At 35.9% G+C, this 17,456-nt stretch overlaps 1 protein-coding gene across 1 annotated transcript; it reads left to right on the forward strand.

Moving 5' to 3' along the window:
* Nucleotides 1-1,521: 1,521 nt before the first annotated feature.
* On the forward strand, nucleotides 1,522-17,238 carry EEF1E1 (eukaryotic translation elongation factor 1 epsilon 1). The gene is made up of 3 exons (XM_009573124.1): nucleotides 1,522-1,718; nucleotides 9,370-9,465; nucleotides 16,577-17,238. The coding sequence occupies exons 1-3, from the start codon at nucleotides 1,563-1,565 to the stop codon at nucleotides 16,715-16,717; spliced, it is 393 nt and encodes a 130-aa protein (XP_009571419.1). The 5' UTR covers nucleotides 1,522-1,562; the 3' UTR covers nucleotides 16,718-17,238.
* Nucleotides 17,239-17,456: the final 218 nt, after the last annotated feature.

A 17,456-nucleotide genomic window follows, 5' to 3' on the forward strand; every position in this document is an offset into this window, starting at 1 on the left:
TTTTCTCCCGCAACCCCTTCCGTCACCACCCGCCTTAAGTTGTGGCTGTCGGGCCTCGCTACCTACTCGTAGGTTCTGGAAACCTCTCTGCCTGTGGAAAGGTTATCGTGCGTCGTTGGAGGGATGTCGGCTTAAAATGTACTTGTTCTTACACCCCTCTCCTTCTCCCTGTGTTTTCCTGGTGCCAGTGCAAGTTATATCTGTGCTGGTGTGGTTACGTTATGTGAAAAAAGATGCGGTTTTAGTATCAGAAGTTCGTCTGTAGTGAGGAACTATTGATCTTAAATATTTTGCTCTTTTAAAGTAGATGTCTTGACGTTTTGAAGTTCATATGGAAACATTAAGTTCTGGGGTTTAAGGGGCACCTGAGGCATGAAAAATGTAATGTGGGGCTGAGAGTGTCAGAAATGTGTGAGGGCCTTTATGTGATTCTCTCAGAGAAGGACAACAGAGAAAAGAAGCTATGCGGTTGCCTTATGTTTTTGTATGATTTTTTCTTGACTTTATTTACTGTCTATGATTACAGTCCTGAATATCAGTATATGCATTCTTTGTTGCAAAAGCTTTGTTAATTATTTAACAACCCAACTGGTATTTTAATGCTATTACTGTAAAGCATAAGTCTGAAAAATCAAGTAACTAGATCTGTCTGTAGTTTTTCTGACTGCATGTTCAGTGAAAAAATTGAATAGTAGTCAAAGACTCTTGGTACAACTGCAAAATTAATATTATGCTTTTAACTTACACCTTATGTTAATTAAATCTGAACATAGATGGGCTCTTCTGTGTGGTCAGATACTTTTAAAAAAAGTATTGCATTTTAATCTGTTTCTCTTCTAACATTTGATGTCATGAATGACTGAATGGGCTTTAGTCTGTTGTAGTGAGTTTCAACTCATTCACTTCATTTCTGACTCTCAGCTGTTCAGTTTCGTTTCCCACAGTTTAACATGTGCTAATGTTAGTAACAAAGACATGGTTAAAGCTAGAGGTGTGTTGTGTTGTCCTCCCCTCATACCGGTGAACTACTAATGTCTGTCAGAGCACTTGGGAATAGAACAGTAAGTATGAATAAGCATTTCAGTAAGTCTGGCTACTGCAGTCTGCTCAAAGAGAAATTGGATGCTACTGACTTTACAATCTTAAGTCAGAGTCCTGAATTTGAAAATAAGTTAAAAGTTAGTTAATAAGATTTCTGCCAGTGTTAGAACAAGCAGTACTATTCTGCCAATATTAGCAAGAAATTTGATTAATTGGAGCTAAAGGTGTCTTGGTTTGTCTACGTGCGTGTGTTAAATACGCTGCTTCTGTAAAAACTGAAAATAAACCACCCCAAAGAGTAGAAAGAGAACATACACTTTTTTTGATGTTACTACCCTTAGTACAAATACTTCTGAATTCTGATATATTGCTTTAAAGATCCTTTTGAGGGGCTATAAAAAAAAAAAATAGCTATTCTTATAGAGACTGCTTTTTGAATGAGTTGTTTAGTGTTACACTTTTGTTTCCTCTTCTAGGTTCCTGTTCTTCAAACAAACAATGGTCCTGGTCTGACAGGATTAATGACCATAGCTGCCCACCTAGTTAAACAGGCTAAGAAAGACCAGCTGCTTGGAAGTACTGCAGAAGAGAAAGCTGTCGTTCAGCAGTGGTTGGAATATAGAGTGACTCGAGTAGATGGAGGCTCTAGTAAAGAAGATACTAGAATAATTCTGAAGGTAAGGAGTACTTAATTAAGAAGCTACTAGAATAATTCTGAAGGTAAGGAGTACTTAATTACCTGCCACTGAATTTTGGAGTGACTAGGCCTTGGAAGAAGATTACAGTGCTCATGTGTGTGTGAACAACCAATTAATAAAACCAAGCAAATGCTGAAGACTTGACGGTATCTTTAAGCACTGGCTTTTATTCTGCTTGCTGCTTTTCACTTTTATTGACAAAAATACCCCAACAACCTGAAACAGGAGGGAAGACAACTTAAACTGTAAAATATATGAAGCAGAGCTCTTACAGTGTTTTATAGCTGTAATGCTGTAAACTACCTAGGGTGTTCCAGGTAGTTTAGAGATTGTTCAGCTGCCTAGTCTCTTACTAGCTGTGTAAGATGCCAGTTTCTTACTATCTTCATAAAACCTCAGTTATAAACAAGTTGGCATTGTATTTCAAGATAACGCTGCTCTGATTGTTTTAAGAGTTATTCTTACTGATTTGGTGATTATGGAATACAGGCCATACTTGATGTTGTGGTAATTGGTCTTGATACCAAAAGGAGTTACTGGACAGAATTGTTTGTGAAAAGTGAAATCATAAAAGAACCTCTGCCCTTCACATCGAGCTACTTTGTTTGGAGGCTTTGGTCTACTGTATTAAACTTTTCTTGTAGTCTGAAGCTTACTTCCTCTTAAACAGGTGGAAGCAGAAAAGAGAATCTCAAGGGTCACCCTGTTATTAGAGCAGCCAGATGGCAGGGAGTAGATAGCAAAACTTACTCTATTTTCCTTCTTACTCCTTGTGACTGGTAATTAGTATTTTTGCAGTCTTGTGGGAATGGAGCTTGAAGAGAAAATTTGCTTTACACTGTTAAGTGCTAAGGGCTCTGTTTACTAAATGTGTATGAAACAGCAGTGAAATTCAATTAATTTTTAAAGTATTTATTTTTTCTAATTTTAAAAGTATGTTTTAGATGGAAAGTACACAATGCTCAGTGCTACTAGTGAGTCTGGGGTTAGAAATAGCCTTGTGAGCTGCCAGGTATTAGGAAGGTTGACTTTACTTGAGGCTAGCAGAGTCTTAACAAAAGTCAGAAGTATTGATTAGGTGTGGTGAATCAGAGTCAGTTAGAACTGTTGCAGAAACCAAAGATAAGCTGAAGCAGCGTTCAAGAGTTACACATTGTGTTACTTAAAATCAGGAAAGCCTCGCATCTTAAAATGGTGCAAAGCAAAACCTTGTTAGTAATCTGTTGTCCTTTTCAAACTGACAACCTCCTTGATCTTGAGGACTTTGAATATCATGCCTGCTTTACAAGAACCAACTTGGTGAAAGCTGTAAAGAACCATTTCTCTCATGCCCTAGATAATCTGAATTATTTTGATCTCATTGTATCTATGGAATATCTTCCATTGGTTAAGCATGAGTTTGTTTACATTGCTTCTCCTTTTGTAACATCTCTGGTCTTATTTTCTACATGCAAATGCTATCAAAACCTTTACAGTCATGGTTACTCTACAGATAATGCATGAAAACTGTCTACCCTTTGGGATCTTCAGAACTTGATTGAAGGAGGCATTGACTAATCAGGATTTAACTTTGGGTTTAGCTGTACTTTGAACAGGTGGTATGACTAGGTGGCCCTCAGAGGTCCCTTTTGTCTAAGTAATTTTTTTAAAAAACCTTTATGATAAATATTACATAAACTATTTCAGTTGTTTTTTAGACAAACTTGTGATGCCTTCTGTTGTCTCCCAAACTGTGAGAAGACCATATGAGAATAAATAAATAACTTTATTTACCTTTCTTGCCCTTCTATCATATAAAAACCAAAAGCGAGTTTTCTGTCTTGTTATATCAAAATACATCTGCTCTGGATGGTTTAAGTGATGATACTTGCATGTGTGTGCTGACAAAGCAGGTATTTGTAGAACTGCATTTGAGTATTAAAACTAGTCGCAAAGATATGATGGTTTCATGCTGAAGCTGGTATCTCTTTTCAGTTTTAGCCTTAGCAACACGGGCAGCATAGAAAAGACATTGTACTGAAATATGAATACATAGGTGAATCACGTATTTTGTTTCCAAAGAAAACAAAATTTCCTTACTGAGAAACTTGAGGGAGAGAATCTCTGCCTTTAAGTATATTCTAATAGATATTACCACTTTAAAATTTTCCTACGGATTTTTTTTTCTTAGCAGATGTTGAATGGCCAGAATTTATTTTGACACAGGGCTGCTCTGGAATTGTTCCAGCACTAATAATTTCATAGTATAGCAATTAATTTTTTTTTTTTTAATTTGTTCTCTTGCCACCATGATTAATCAAAAAAAGATGCAGCCTACCATTAAAGTATACTATGCCAAAAGGGAGTATGGGTGAAAAAAAAAAGGAAAACTAAAATAGGGAGGCAAGTCTGAGATTGTAAGTTTTATAATGTGTCTGGAATACACAATGGCAGTCTTGGGACAGTTGCAGCCTAGAGCCACAATTTATAATAAGCTGCGCCAAAAACAGTTCAGTCACTTCTGCTATAAACTTTAGGCTGCTTCTATTTAACCCTTAAATAAGGTGATGTGGTTCTGAAAAACATCAGTAAATAATTGGTTTAATGTTTGTTAATTTGAACAGGAAGGGGTTTCTGTTGGCCTTAGGAAAATACGTTCTTAAATTGTTCTTACTGACGTGTTGACTAAAGCTCTTACTTGGCATGAAAACAATCATGAAGTAGTCCAACCATATCAACGAGGTGTTTTATATTCATTCAGAGCAAATGCCATACTGTTTAGAACTGATCAATGAAAGGGCTCTTTGAGTTTTGTCTAACTTTGATTTTAGCTCCTGTACAGAACAAAATAAATGGGAGCAATACCTCTGGACTGTTCTTCAGCAGATACATAGGAATGATGATTGTCAATAACGGTGATAACGTAATACCTAATACATTTCGTTAACTTCCTTTTCCACAGGATGAGATAGTATTTTCCTTGGCTGCTTTGATCTTTGGTTAGTGGTAAATTAAGCTGCATAGGAAAAAATCTGAAAATTACTGAGGAGTTGTGCTTGATAATTAGTGGTTTTTCTGCTCTTATGGGAAGGAATTGAGAATATTTGTGAAACTTTTGTGCCACCAAATGTCTACTTAGATGTTAATGAATTCCATTCAGGAGATTTGAATGTCTCTGCTTTGTCAATTTTAGATATCCAAAACTTGAGGGTTCTTCCCCCCTACCCCATCTTCAGAGGCATATTCTAAATAACTGGGAGCTTGTACTGGAATTCACAGAAAAGCTTCCACAGAAATGTAGAAATCTCTAGTCTCTGAAGGATAATTATAACCAAGAATTTTTGTGTACTACTTTCAGTGTCTCATACAAAAAATATTCCATGATTTCAGCTAGTTTTGTCCTAATTTCCTGTGCTGTCTCTGGCTGTAATCATGAAATCCAATTAGAAATCTGAATAAGAGAGCTTCAATTCTTATTTAATGTGCTTGTTTAAAAAATTATTGTTTCCAGAAATATGTAAGCACGTTAATCCATGCTCTGTCCATGCTGTTAATCCACAGTTCTTGTACATTGGTCTTTGACAGACTTCTAAATGGGATGCCTACACACTTTGGCAAGTTTGTCCAGCAACCATTTTTTAAACTTTGACTTTCCATGTTCACTTCTCTCCCTCTTCTGTTAGCACCAGGATATTTTTGTGTGCTTACAGGTGTAAGAGATTGAATTTTGATTATTTGAGCAACATTTGTTGATCATTTTTCTTCTGTCTTTTACAGGAAACTCAGTATGTTGAGTATAATATTCTTCCAGACCAGGTTTAGCTCATAGCTTGCCAGTTAGACACAGAAGTCTTGCATTAGAATTAAAAAATATGGCTATGCCCCAGCAGTGAAATTCTTCTTTTCTTGGATATGACTGCAGAATCCTTTTCTTGGGTTCTGCATTGTCAGAGGCTTGCCTTGGGGCATTTGAGAGTGCTCAGCTCTTTGTCTTTGGAGTGCTCAGCTCTTTGTCTTTGCATAGCGTGATACAAAGGCATTTAGGGCATAAACGACCTCGAGAATATTGCTGACTGGAAGGATGTACTTCTGTGTGTAAGGGAAGTACATACACCAGCAGTGTGTTGTTGTGGACAAAATATCCAAAAAAAACCCAGAGTATGATTAGATCCGTTGTAAGCTATTGAGTCATTGTAAGAAGCAACTGTTACATACCCGAGCTGCTGTCTCAACTTGTGGTGACTGGAAGGGATTCAGTCACCTTAATGGATGAATTGGACTACAGACAATTAGATTGCATACTTAAAAGATAGTAAGCGATACTGTGGGGTGGCCAGAAGTTTGTTGTGGATGGGATGTGTTGAGCTGTCATTCTAGATGTGGACTGTAAATTGGATTTTTTTCCATAGAACAAGCAAATGGAAATCTGTTAGTCCATAAATAATGCAACATCTCTTCTTTCTGTTGCCTTTTCCCCCTCATACCCAAAAATGGAATTTGAATTGCTGCAGTCGTTCAATATGTATTAGTGCATCAAACTGCAGTTATGCCTTAAATACCTGTCTGAAATTTGAGAAAGGATTTCCTGAGGGATTGCAACGATAAGTTCGTTTAGTTACAAGCAACTTCCAAGACTATTTCAGTCATTTAATACTGGGATTGTATGTACGTTCAGTACATGAAAGACAATGATACAAATGACAGCTAACAGACCTGAATTTACTGGATGTAATAGAAATTCAAATACAGTTTTGTATTCATATTTTCATTAATCTCTCCAGGACAGGAACGCTATTTCAGTTTAATACCATGGTCACTTAAGAAAGCTTGACTTTCAGGAATTTTAACACAGTTGGCTATTAGCCAATAATATAATCATCTATGGGAAGCATAACCCACGAGGCAAGATTAACTAAATGTGCCTAGCGCACATGAAAAAAAATTGTAAAGTGGTGTTTCTGAATTAGCTTGACTTACAGAATGAAATCGGAATATCTGTCTGTATTTTATGGGAGAAAAGTACATGTTCAAAAACAGAATTGTAAGCTATGTTAATTTATCCAAGACTAAAACATTTTTTTCAAATTCCATTTGTTCACTTAACCGACTTCATAAAATATGATGAACCAGAATAAATAATTGTTCACGCTGTAATGGCTTACCTTGCCTTTAAAGTTTTAGGATTGTTTTATTGATTAATACTTTGAGTATACATGTGCATTATAGTCAAAGACCAAATTTATTCTTTGTATGATATTAACGCATCTTTGTATGATGTTAACCCATCCTGAACAACTGGGCAAACAATTTTTCTGCATAGAAACTAGCCTACCTCTTGAAGATCCATAAAACTAAGAATTAGCATGCCATAACTTCTTTGATGCAGAAATCCAAAATTTTGAGCAGGGAAATAACTGTCTTGATTGTACCTTCAGAGATAATGAGCTTTTTACTTTACAAAATCCTGATTCTGTAGCCTAGACTAAGAAGAAAGGGAGTGGGAGAGGGGGGAATATAATTTCAGTGGCGTTACTTCTCATTGTAACGCATGTTGAATTTCTGTTTAATCAAAATGAAAAATGCTGGTCAGAGAAGCTGTGTCAGAATAGACAAGTTTATGATATTTTTCTAGTAAACAGATCTATAGATTTTTTTTTTCTTCCTGCAAGCTTTTTCTTCTTAGCATTGCATTTGCCTTTGTGTTGTGTGTGTGAAATTCTGCAGAACTGTAGTTACATGTTTAAAGTAATTTGAGAGCTAACATGAACAAAGCAGTAAACCAGTCTAAAGAAGAGAAGCTACATAGCCAGGGGCAGATGACCTTACAGAATTTTAACTATGCAGGGGTTAATATTTTTCCCTGATTTGCTCTAATAAAAGAAATCAAAGCAGACATGAGGATGTTTAAATACTACAGAAGTACAGGAGTCCTGTCATGAAGAGGTTATGAAAGAGGTGGCATAATGGAGTCAAACTTGTCAAATTCAAATGCAAGGTCAGATGTCTTAAAGTCTCAGCATTTTAGTTTTGTGTTTTGTTTTTTTTACATATGCACTGTAGGATATCTCCATATCAGTAAAATTATGGAACCACAAAAACTGCAATATGCTTAAGGCTAAATGTAATTTTTAAATTGCTCACTAATTATTAACCCCCTTCTCCTTGCCCTAGAGTTTTTTTTTTTTTTTAAATAAAAGGTTGTCTTAAAATGGAACGTGCTGTAATTGAGACAAAAATTATTTCAGGGACATTTTGAAAAATGTTAGTTATGTTTAAGCTGCTTACCTGTTTCTGTGGCAGGGGGAGAGGGTGGCTTAAGGAGAGCTCTGAGGAAAAAGGAGTGCATTTACTACAAGTTTTTTCAACCAGCAGAGGAATACTAACAGGGAGAGTTTCCAAATCCATGGTAAAGCTGGGAAGCTCTTTTCCTACATTTCTGAAAAGAATATTATGAAACTAAAGCTTGCTTATGCTGGGATCAGGGTTAAAGTAGATAATGTTTGCTGTTACATTTCTTTCTTCAGAGGAAAGTAGCGGGCAGAAAGGTGCATAAATTGGATGAGAAGTAGGTAAGGTGTGGAGAAAAGGAAGGATGGGTACAGAGCTGATGTGTGATGCTTGTGTTCTCAGAAGTGATACACTGAGCAATGAGGAGTCTGTCAGCCTCCTGTTTTCCGGCAGAGAATGACTGCATACAAAAAGCCATGAAAAACGGTCTTTCAGTAATACAGATTTGAAATATTTATTCACTGAACCTAAATGGAAGCCTTCTACTACCCACCCTTATAGCCTCTGATATGGAATTGTTGAGAGAGATATGATCTTAAAATGCTGAAGCAGTGCTCTCTTCATATGGACTTAGATAGCAACTGAATTGACAGTATCAGTCATTAAGAATTGCTAGCAGTGATTTCAACATTAATAAAAGCAGGTGTCAGATGATACCAGCTGATGGGTATCAGGTTTCCGGCATTGTGCTTGAAACATGTTATTTGTCTCCCACCCCACTATCCCTTTGTGTTTCCCTGGTTCTTACACATTTGCAGTTCCAGCACCTTGCTGGCTAGCTGCATTGAGTGAGTCATGGAGGACAGGAGAAGCTGCTACTGGAAGCTCTCCTTTGATCATAGGACTGCATTTTCCGCTTATCAAATGTTAAACGTATAATGGCAGTGCTTCTGAGTCATATGTGCTAATAAAAAAAAAAACCCACAACTCTTGCATTTTTTAATTCCAGTAATTTGTAGCCAAGAAAAGACAGATTTGACAGTATTTCTGTGGAGCCAGCTTAATATGTAAAATAAATCACTGTTGTATTTACAAAAATTTGAGTGGATGTAAGTGGGAGAATTATGAAAAATTATGTGCCAGCAGCAAGCTGGCTAGCACTTTGTTTAGAGACGAACATTTAAATTTTATTGAATTCTTGCTGTCAAAGAGTGATGATATTTTAGTTTATTATCTTGAGACTTTTTAAAATTTTTTCTTCTCTTAATGTTTTTCTCCTTTGCTGAGTTGGGATAAACTAAAGCTGGCGTTTATTTTATATGCATGGTCTCCAGAGGAAGTGTTCTATTATTTTAACAATTGCCTTAATATTTTGTATTACAAAGTCGATACTACAGCAGTATAATGACTTTTTCCTTTTTAGGATCTTAACATGTATCTTGAAGATAAAGTCTACCTTGCAGGAAACGTTTTTACCTTAGCAGACATTTTGATGTACTATGGGTTGCATCATGTCATGGTAAGTGTTATTTGCATTATTTTTATATGTACAACTATAATAATTGTTGTTTATCTAAAGGGCAGTTTATTGTTATAGAAGTTGACCTACTAATTGATCAATGACAATTACAGAACAAAAATGGGGAGAATTCTTATTAGAACTTCAAATAAAACTTGTTTTAAGTTGTTCATCTTTTACTTTTTTTAATATTTAACTATGGATCTGTCAAAAGAAGTGTATTATCTGTAGTGTCCAGAATGTAACCTCTGCGTAATGTAACAAGGACGGTATCTATCCCTGCGTTTCTAGGTATGAGGACTCTATCTGTTCAAGTCTGAAACATCACTGCTTACAGAACTACATGGGGAAATAGATAAATGAAACTGAAAGGATGTGTCAGAACTGAAAGTACTAACCTTGTTAGCATTGGAGAAATGCTGCTGGTGCTGTGAAAGATGCACGTAAATTAAGTTCCTGAAGGATGAACGCGTATAAAAGTGTGAGCCATAACAAAGTGTCATTTGTGTTTCAAAACTTAATAACATACAGAATATGAAAATAACATGGGGAGCTGGTGCTTAGGAGGAAGAAAAAAACAATTAAAAAAAAAAGTTTGTACTGAGTGGAAAAGATGTTGAGGTTCTTCATAGTCAGCTCAGGGTTTACTATGAAGTGCTTATAAATCATTGCACCTCAGTTCTGAACCCCAAGTGGTAATTTAAAGATGAAGCAGTAGAAGTTATTTGTCTTTTGGTGGCTGGAATGTGTTTGTAAATGAGCTGTCCTTCTCTGGAGTGGGTACTGCTAAACAAACCAAAGGACTTACACAAAAAGGTCTGCTAAATTCTTGGGAGAAGATAAAACAGTCTGTTTTACATTAGAAAATTGGGGGTGGAGGGATGATCAGAAAAAGATGCCTCTGACAAATGCACGTGTGTCTGAGAATCAGTGAATTCAATCAACTGGGTGAGTGGTTACTTTTTACAATTAAAAGCAAGGCTCTGGGAGAAGAGTGCAAGAACGCTGCACTTCAAAAGGGAGGCTGAAACAGCAGGGGGGAAAAATCAAGTAATGAAATACTACCAAAAATGAGAGAGAACTTACGTGTATGTATCTTGACTGTCTGGGAGTAAAAGCCCAAATGAGAAAGTGTCAAGCAGAGGGAAGGGAAGCTTCATTTCAGAAGGTTTTTGAAAACATGTTAGAGTAATTCTGTTAAATCATATTTGCCTTGTAAAATATCTTAAGTAGTAGGATAGATGTGTTGGCTAGAGTGTCAGAATGGGTTACCTTTCACATATGATATGTAGACATAGAAAAAAATGTGTAAGTACTTTCTAAAAATATGACTGTATATGCTGTAAGAGAGTACGAGTTCAAATGAGACTTCTTTTAAAAACTTAGGCAGGGGAAAATCAAGCATATTTTAAATTTAGAGTTTGCTCTAGAGTAGACCACCTAATCAAGAAGAAAAGATACAAGTTATTGCTTTGGGAAATATAACAGATGGTAAAAACAAATGACTTGGTGCTCCTGGGTGCCTGCAACCATCCAGACACTACTTGGGACAAGTTTATAGTACAGCATCTGTTTCTGAAATGTTTGATTTCATGGAAGATAATTTTCTGAATTGGAAAGGTATGAAGGGCAAATAAGGGGGTGGCTATCCTAAATAAAGAGGAAAATCTAGAAACTGCTAGCTAGGAATTACGTGTATTGTGAAGGTTTCAGAGTTGATTAATATTAGTACTTAACTATAGAGGTAAGATCTTGAACTGTAGAATCCTGTGATTTTTTTTTTTTTTTTTTTCTTTTTCTCCCCTGTAGTGAGAAGAGAGTATGTCCAGAGCTGCTTCTCTGCCTTAAGCTTTTTTTTTTCGGGGGTGGGGTAGATGGGGGAAAGCTGCTGTATCTCTTAATGTGGTGTGGTCCAGGGAAGCAGTTTGTCATATCCACCACTGTTTCAGCTAAGCCTTGTGCAAAATATCAATAAATGTTTCCTATTATCCTTCAAGAAAGGAGGTAGAAATGGGAGGCACGGGCAGGAGACCCACAGTTCTTGCTGTCCATCAAGCTGTCTAGAAAATTGATCTGAAAATGTTACTGATAACCTTTAGGATTAATCTCTCTGCTTTTGATAGACTAACAACTACATGTTAACACAGACATGAGTAATAGAATACTGTAAATACTAGTGATGTACCATGATCGTCCTGAATGAGCCAAGTATTAAAACTTTAAAAATCTTCTGATGCACATTTCATTGGAACGGTTTTTAAGACCATGCAATCCTATTGTTCCATTCTTCACCTGTGGTTTCATCTTCCTTTCTTAGTGTTTCTGAATATAGATCGTACATCTTCGTATTCCTCTGCTTGTCCCACCTTCATTTTCCCCTTCCCATTATCCAGGGGGGATTCTAGAACCTGGTTCTTCACTGTCTAGGCTTGTTGATTTGAACTTACTCATCAGTTTGTCTACTGAACAGCAGCAATTCTTAATTTTGCAGTTGTATACCTTTCTTTCAGCCTTCCTCTCCCTTCTAGTTATCTTAATAAGCACAATAGTACTATGTGTTTAAAAATCCATATTGTGGGAAAGGAATTTTAATGAGTGAGAGTCAGATTCACAGGCAGTGTTTCAGGCTTCTTACAGACTGAGTCTATTTTGAGTCTATTAATTAGAAATACACATTTGTAGTACTAAGGCAGGAACTAAATTGTATACATTGTTGTTCTGCATCATAATATAGGTCACAAACACCCAAAAAGTATAATGCTTGATACTAACTGTCTAAATGAGCTTTTTCAATCAATGTGATTTACATTGTCATGTGTAATTCCATGTTTCCATGTATCGAATATAAATATTGTTGTCTTTAGACACTTTGATTACTTAATTTGGACGCATTGCTTGAGGATAGCTCAGGCAATCAGTAAGCATTAAATTCCCCCTGTGGTAATGAACTTGTTTTCATACAATTTTTTTATTTAAATAAAAAAATTTTCCCTATGTTTTTATTCTTAAGTATTTTCAAACAGCACAAGTCCAGTTCTATTTAAGAGAAATAATCAATAAAAAGGTTGATCTGGTTTTATACTTCAAAAACTTTGTCAGAACCAAAGAAGTAGGCTCAAATCTATATGTCTGACTTGAAAATTTTGTTAATAAGGTCTAGAAAATAACTTATGGATGAAATTTTTATCTGCAAATGGAAGAAGCCTCAGTCAAAATTTTGGGGTCAAATCAAGTACAATCAAGTGCAAAACAACGAAGTTGTTCTCCTCGGGTCAGAACTACTGATACTGAACTATGAGACTGCAGTAGTAGTTTATTTTCCAGTTAATTTTTTCCATAATGAACGCCTCCTGTAATAAACAGATTGCCATGTGTTTTTGTTAATATTCACTGATGTGCTGCTTATCTTAGTACTGGGATAACAGGCTTTCCTTCTAAAGAATGATGCTAGAAATGGTACTTAAACTGAATTACAAAAAATAGTTTTACTTTAAAGAAAAGATTTAATTTTAAGCATTTTCCTTTAACAGCAGAAAATCAGTTAAAACTATGTGGAAGTACAAGTATTTCATGAAATACACTATTCAGCTGGTTTTGTTTTTTCTCTTTCAAAATAAAGGCTAAATTTAAAAAGTCAGAGAGTATCTTATTCTTTTCTTGATGCTGAAAAACTTCAGATGTAGGCAGGTATTTTTAGATTTAACATGCACATGCAGGGTGTGGGAATGGGAATTTATGCCTACATCCCCAATGCTACTGAAAGCAAATATAATTAAAGCTTGAGTATTTCTAGCCCTTCTAGAAACTATTCTAGTAGCATTGTATGATGACCACCTTGGTTACCCTTTGTGAGCTTTATGGTGGAAGAATAAGACTTTTTTTTTTCCATGACATAAAAAAAAAAAAGCCTGTCAAATTGAGTGTCTGCTTCTTTGCTATTAAAATAATTGCTTTAATAGCAAATAATTATTTTAACAGCAGAACAGCAGCCTTTCTTAACTTGGGGGAATTATCTAATTTAATGAGGAAGAACAGAAAATACCCATCTAACAAAATGTTGTAAAAAATGCCGTGGAAGTGATCTCTAAACAATTAACCTAAGAGTTATATTCTGAGTAAAAAGTAGAGCATGCCACAAAGTGCTTTTTAATATATTTCGCTGATAGAGTACATTATGTAAATAAGTAAAAATATCTTGCTTGTTCTGCGTAGAGTACAAAAAGGGGTTTTGTTATTAGAGTAGCTGTCTGGTTTGCCCTTCAGATGTTTTTTCACTACACTAACAGAATGGAGGATGACTAGTTTTCCAGACTTTATTTTTGATTTACATCAGAGAAATGTGAAGATTGAGAATTATTGGTATAAAATTATGGGGAGGAAATACTGTATCTGCTGCAAAATCTGAAGTTTAGTTCAGCATGTTCATAACCAAGTGCTTACCCATTAAAGGCTTTGAAAAAGGGTATTGTAATTGTAACTTTAATTGTACAACACTTACGGAACTTGAAGTGACAGTATTTTTAGTATCTGCTCATATTTAAATACTTTTCTTCACTTTCAGTAATTTTAGATGGCCTTAGAGTACACGTTGCTCTTTTTATGCTCTGTGTTGCTTTGTAAATGGTTCTACAGCTTCATACCAAGCACCAGCTTCCAACTACCATTAATTATAACAAACTGCAGGTGATCAAAAGCATCTTCCCTTAAATGGTACTGCATGGGGGTTTTTTTGTCCTGATTATACTGTACTTGCAGAAGCTCAGGCAATTTGTGAAGCACTCAAGTGTTACACTTTAACTTCAACTTTTTGTTTGTAATGCCTTTAAAAATTCTGGAGTTATTCCCCTTATCAGTGTTATTCTTTTCCACTTGGCTAATGCTGATTAACTCTCTTATGTTTCTAGCTCAGCAGAAATAGTATGTGGCTGTGTTTTAATTGATCTGTCTGTGCACTTCTATCAGACTATTCAGCTGTAGGCATAGTGTTTACATTTCCATGCCAGCAGCAAGAAAAGCAGATTTTCTCATACTGCTTGAACTGGGGTTCATAACAGTTCAAAATTGCAGAAGTTGTTGTGGAAATACATGTGCAGTGCTATGCTTGTATTCTGGCAGGTGAGTCCTGTAGGAAGAAGAGCTGCTTGGGTTTAGGAGCAGCTGCAAGATCCATGCTTTTCGGTTGTTGCTGCATTCCTGTGTTCTGAACTTAATGTTAATAGAGCTTTAATGCTATGTGGCATTGGTTTAGAATTCCATTCTGCAACTCCTTGAAATTCTTCTTCCTCGGTATTTTTCCAGTGGTTCATCTTCTAGTATATATCTTTATTTTCTTTTTACCTCTACATGTTTAAAGCTTTCCAATTCTAAGCTGAGTGCTGAGCTGTGTGAGAGAACAGTAAGGAGAAGCAGTTATAGGCAATTCTTGAAATAGAAAGGGCTGGTGTGTCACGAGGTGAAATTTAACATGAGACTTAGTTTTGAATACCAGCTTTTCACTCATACAGCTGAGTAAATGAGTATGTATAGCTCTTCCTGTGATTTAAAGTTTGTTGGAATGTATTTGTTTCCAGCTGTCCTGTGCCCAAGATCAAATTTGCAATGAACCTGCATTATCCATGAAATCTGGTGTTTGTAGAACGAGGCATAAGGAATATGCCATGTGTTTAGCTTTTGAGGAGGGGATTAACCTTGATTAGCTTTAGAAGTCTAAACATGAAAAATATTAGGAATGTCTAGCTAGTGATTTGTCTTTTAAAACTATCCTCTACAGGTGTGCCCTTTTTGATTGACTGCAGGTGTTGTCAAGATGACTAAGTTAAGCTTGATGGCTAACTTAGCTAACTGAAAATGAAGTGAGGTGAATCCCACACTGATTGGCTGAAGTATTGGTGAGATAAGATAGGGTGGTTGATGCGAAGATTACATTTTGTTCCTGATACAGTTTTTGTAGTCTGTTTTGAGGACTACCACGTTTGTAATTTAGTTTTAGTAGGTTAATGTGAGGAAGCAGATTATTGTTTAAACTGATAAGCTAACTTCATTAGAGAGGAATGAGGAGATCTAGAATTGCTAATCAAAAACAGTGATACAGGTGATACAGGATGGGAATAGTTCTTCTACAGCTGTTGTGAAAGACTGAAGTAATAAACTTTGTAGTGAAGCTTTGAGGATGTTGCTGACTGGAACTTAGAAGACTTTGAAAGGTATAGTTAAGATCTGTAATTGTAGATGACTTTACCTGAGCCAGTCCTCTGATAAAAGTAAAGGTAGGCCTGAAGCTCTTCATTAATCTTAGTCACAATCCCTGTGGCAAGGAGCTGTTGCAATAGCTATATGATAGTTGGAGGCTTCTTCCTGACTGATCTTGCAGCTGTTTAGATCTGGGTTAAAATAGGCAAGTGACTTGAGAACTCTGGTGAACAACAGGACCTCAAACTGCAGGAGTAAGTGATAGTACTTTAAATATGTTTATCAAGTATGGACAGGTTTCCAGTTTGTTTTACTGTCATAATTTGAATCATGCCATTGCTATCTTAATAATGTGAGATAGCACATCTGAACAGTTAAGTGTTAAGCTGTGTTTCTTAGTAACTATTGTATGACTGTTGCTCAAAATAGAAAATAACTTTAAATTTTTCTATCCAGTCTGAAATTGCCTGAAAAAAACTTACTCCTGTACTTATAATACACCTTGAAATACAAAGTAGTCGCTTTGCCTGTGAGGCAAGACCGCCTGCTAGTTTAACATGAAAGACTTGTGCATGTTGTGGAACTCTTCCCCGCCCCTCCCAATACTGTATGCTAACCCCATCAATAGATAGATCCATTAAATTCAAGCAAGCTCACGCTCTTCTTCACCCTGTCTAACATACAAATGTGTATTTCACCCTCCAGGTCTGTTCATTTGAGTAAATGAAAAGTAAATACATATTTTGGGCTGTGAATTTTAGTATGTGAAATTAAGATAGAATACTGCCGGACTGTAACAACTTTTTATGTGAGTTAAAATCAGCTGTAAAACTATCCACTCTTATTTTACCTCACCACATGTTATGACACTAATGATGCAGTGCCTTGTATTATTGGTGCCTTGTATTTCTTCTCCATGCAGGTGGACCTCACGGTGCAAGAAAAGGAGAAATACCTTAACGTGTCTCGTTGGTTCAACCACATTCAACATTATCCAGGTGTCCGACAACATTTGTCTAATGTCATCTTTATCAAGAACAGATTATACACTAATACTCATTGAGGAAAATCTTAATGTCATGTTGGAAGGGTGTTTGGGAGTTTAGAAGTTATACTGTCCAAAACCACTAACTTGCAAATCCTGGTTTGTAACCTTCTGTATGTGAGCCAAAACTGTTGATGCCTCAAATAATACAGCTGCATTGAATTGCTATTGTTCATCCAAGAATTTGAACTAGTTAAAGAATTGTATCATGTACCTGATTAAATGCAACAGTGGTAGAAAGATGGAAATGGAGTTTAATTCACTATTTTTTAAAAATGAAAAGTTCTTTCAATTAAACATTCAAGTGTAATTACATGGTCTTTGTAGGAAAGAATTACTTATTTTCCTTCAATTATTCACTCCTTTTGCTATTTATTGAATTTTTATGTATGTCCCGCTTTCTTTTCATTTTATTTTCCATGGATGTTTACGCTAGTTTTGTAAAAGTTAAGAGCTATATTGTGTGCCAAGGATGTGAAAAAGGGAACATGCAAATGTTACAAAATATTTATGTGACTGAATAAATTATTTTAAAACTGTAGTCTTAATTTGGCTGTGAAACCTTTTAGTTTTTCTTCACTAAAGAAAATAACAATTTTAAAAGGTTAGTTCACTTGCTACTTCATTTTGTGGTGTGTGGACTTTTTATTTTGATTCTGGAAGCATTTTCTTTCAAACTGGGTAACAAAGCCAGCATTTTTCAAGATTTTGCATGTGTCTCACTTCATATGGTATTTCCACGCAAGTGCAAATGCAA

This window comes from Fulmarus glacialis, unplaced genomic scaffold, assembly GCF_000690835.1.
Source record: "Fulmarus glacialis isolate BGI_N327 unplaced genomic scaffold, ASM69083v1 scaffold35822, whole genome shotgun sequence".
NCBI lineage: Eukaryota > Metazoa > Chordata > Aves > Procellariiformes > Procellariidae > Fulmarus > Fulmarus glacialis.

What these genes read in the sequence shown, in the direction of transcription:
- EEF1E1 (XM_009573124.1), top strand. Translation starts at nt 1,563, where the DNA reads ATGACCATAGCTGCCCACCTAGTTAAACAGGCTAAGAAAGACCAGCTG. An exon ending in ATACTAGAATAATTCTGAAG is followed by an intron (nt 1,719 to 9,369) that starts GTAAGGAGTACT and finishes TTTCCTTTTTAG; the next exon opens with GATCTTAACATGTATCTTGA. An exon ending in ATGGGTTGCATCATGTCATG is followed by an intron (nt 9,466 to 16,576) that starts GTAAGTGTTATT and finishes TTCTCCATGCAG; the next exon opens with GTGGACCTCACGGTGCAAGA.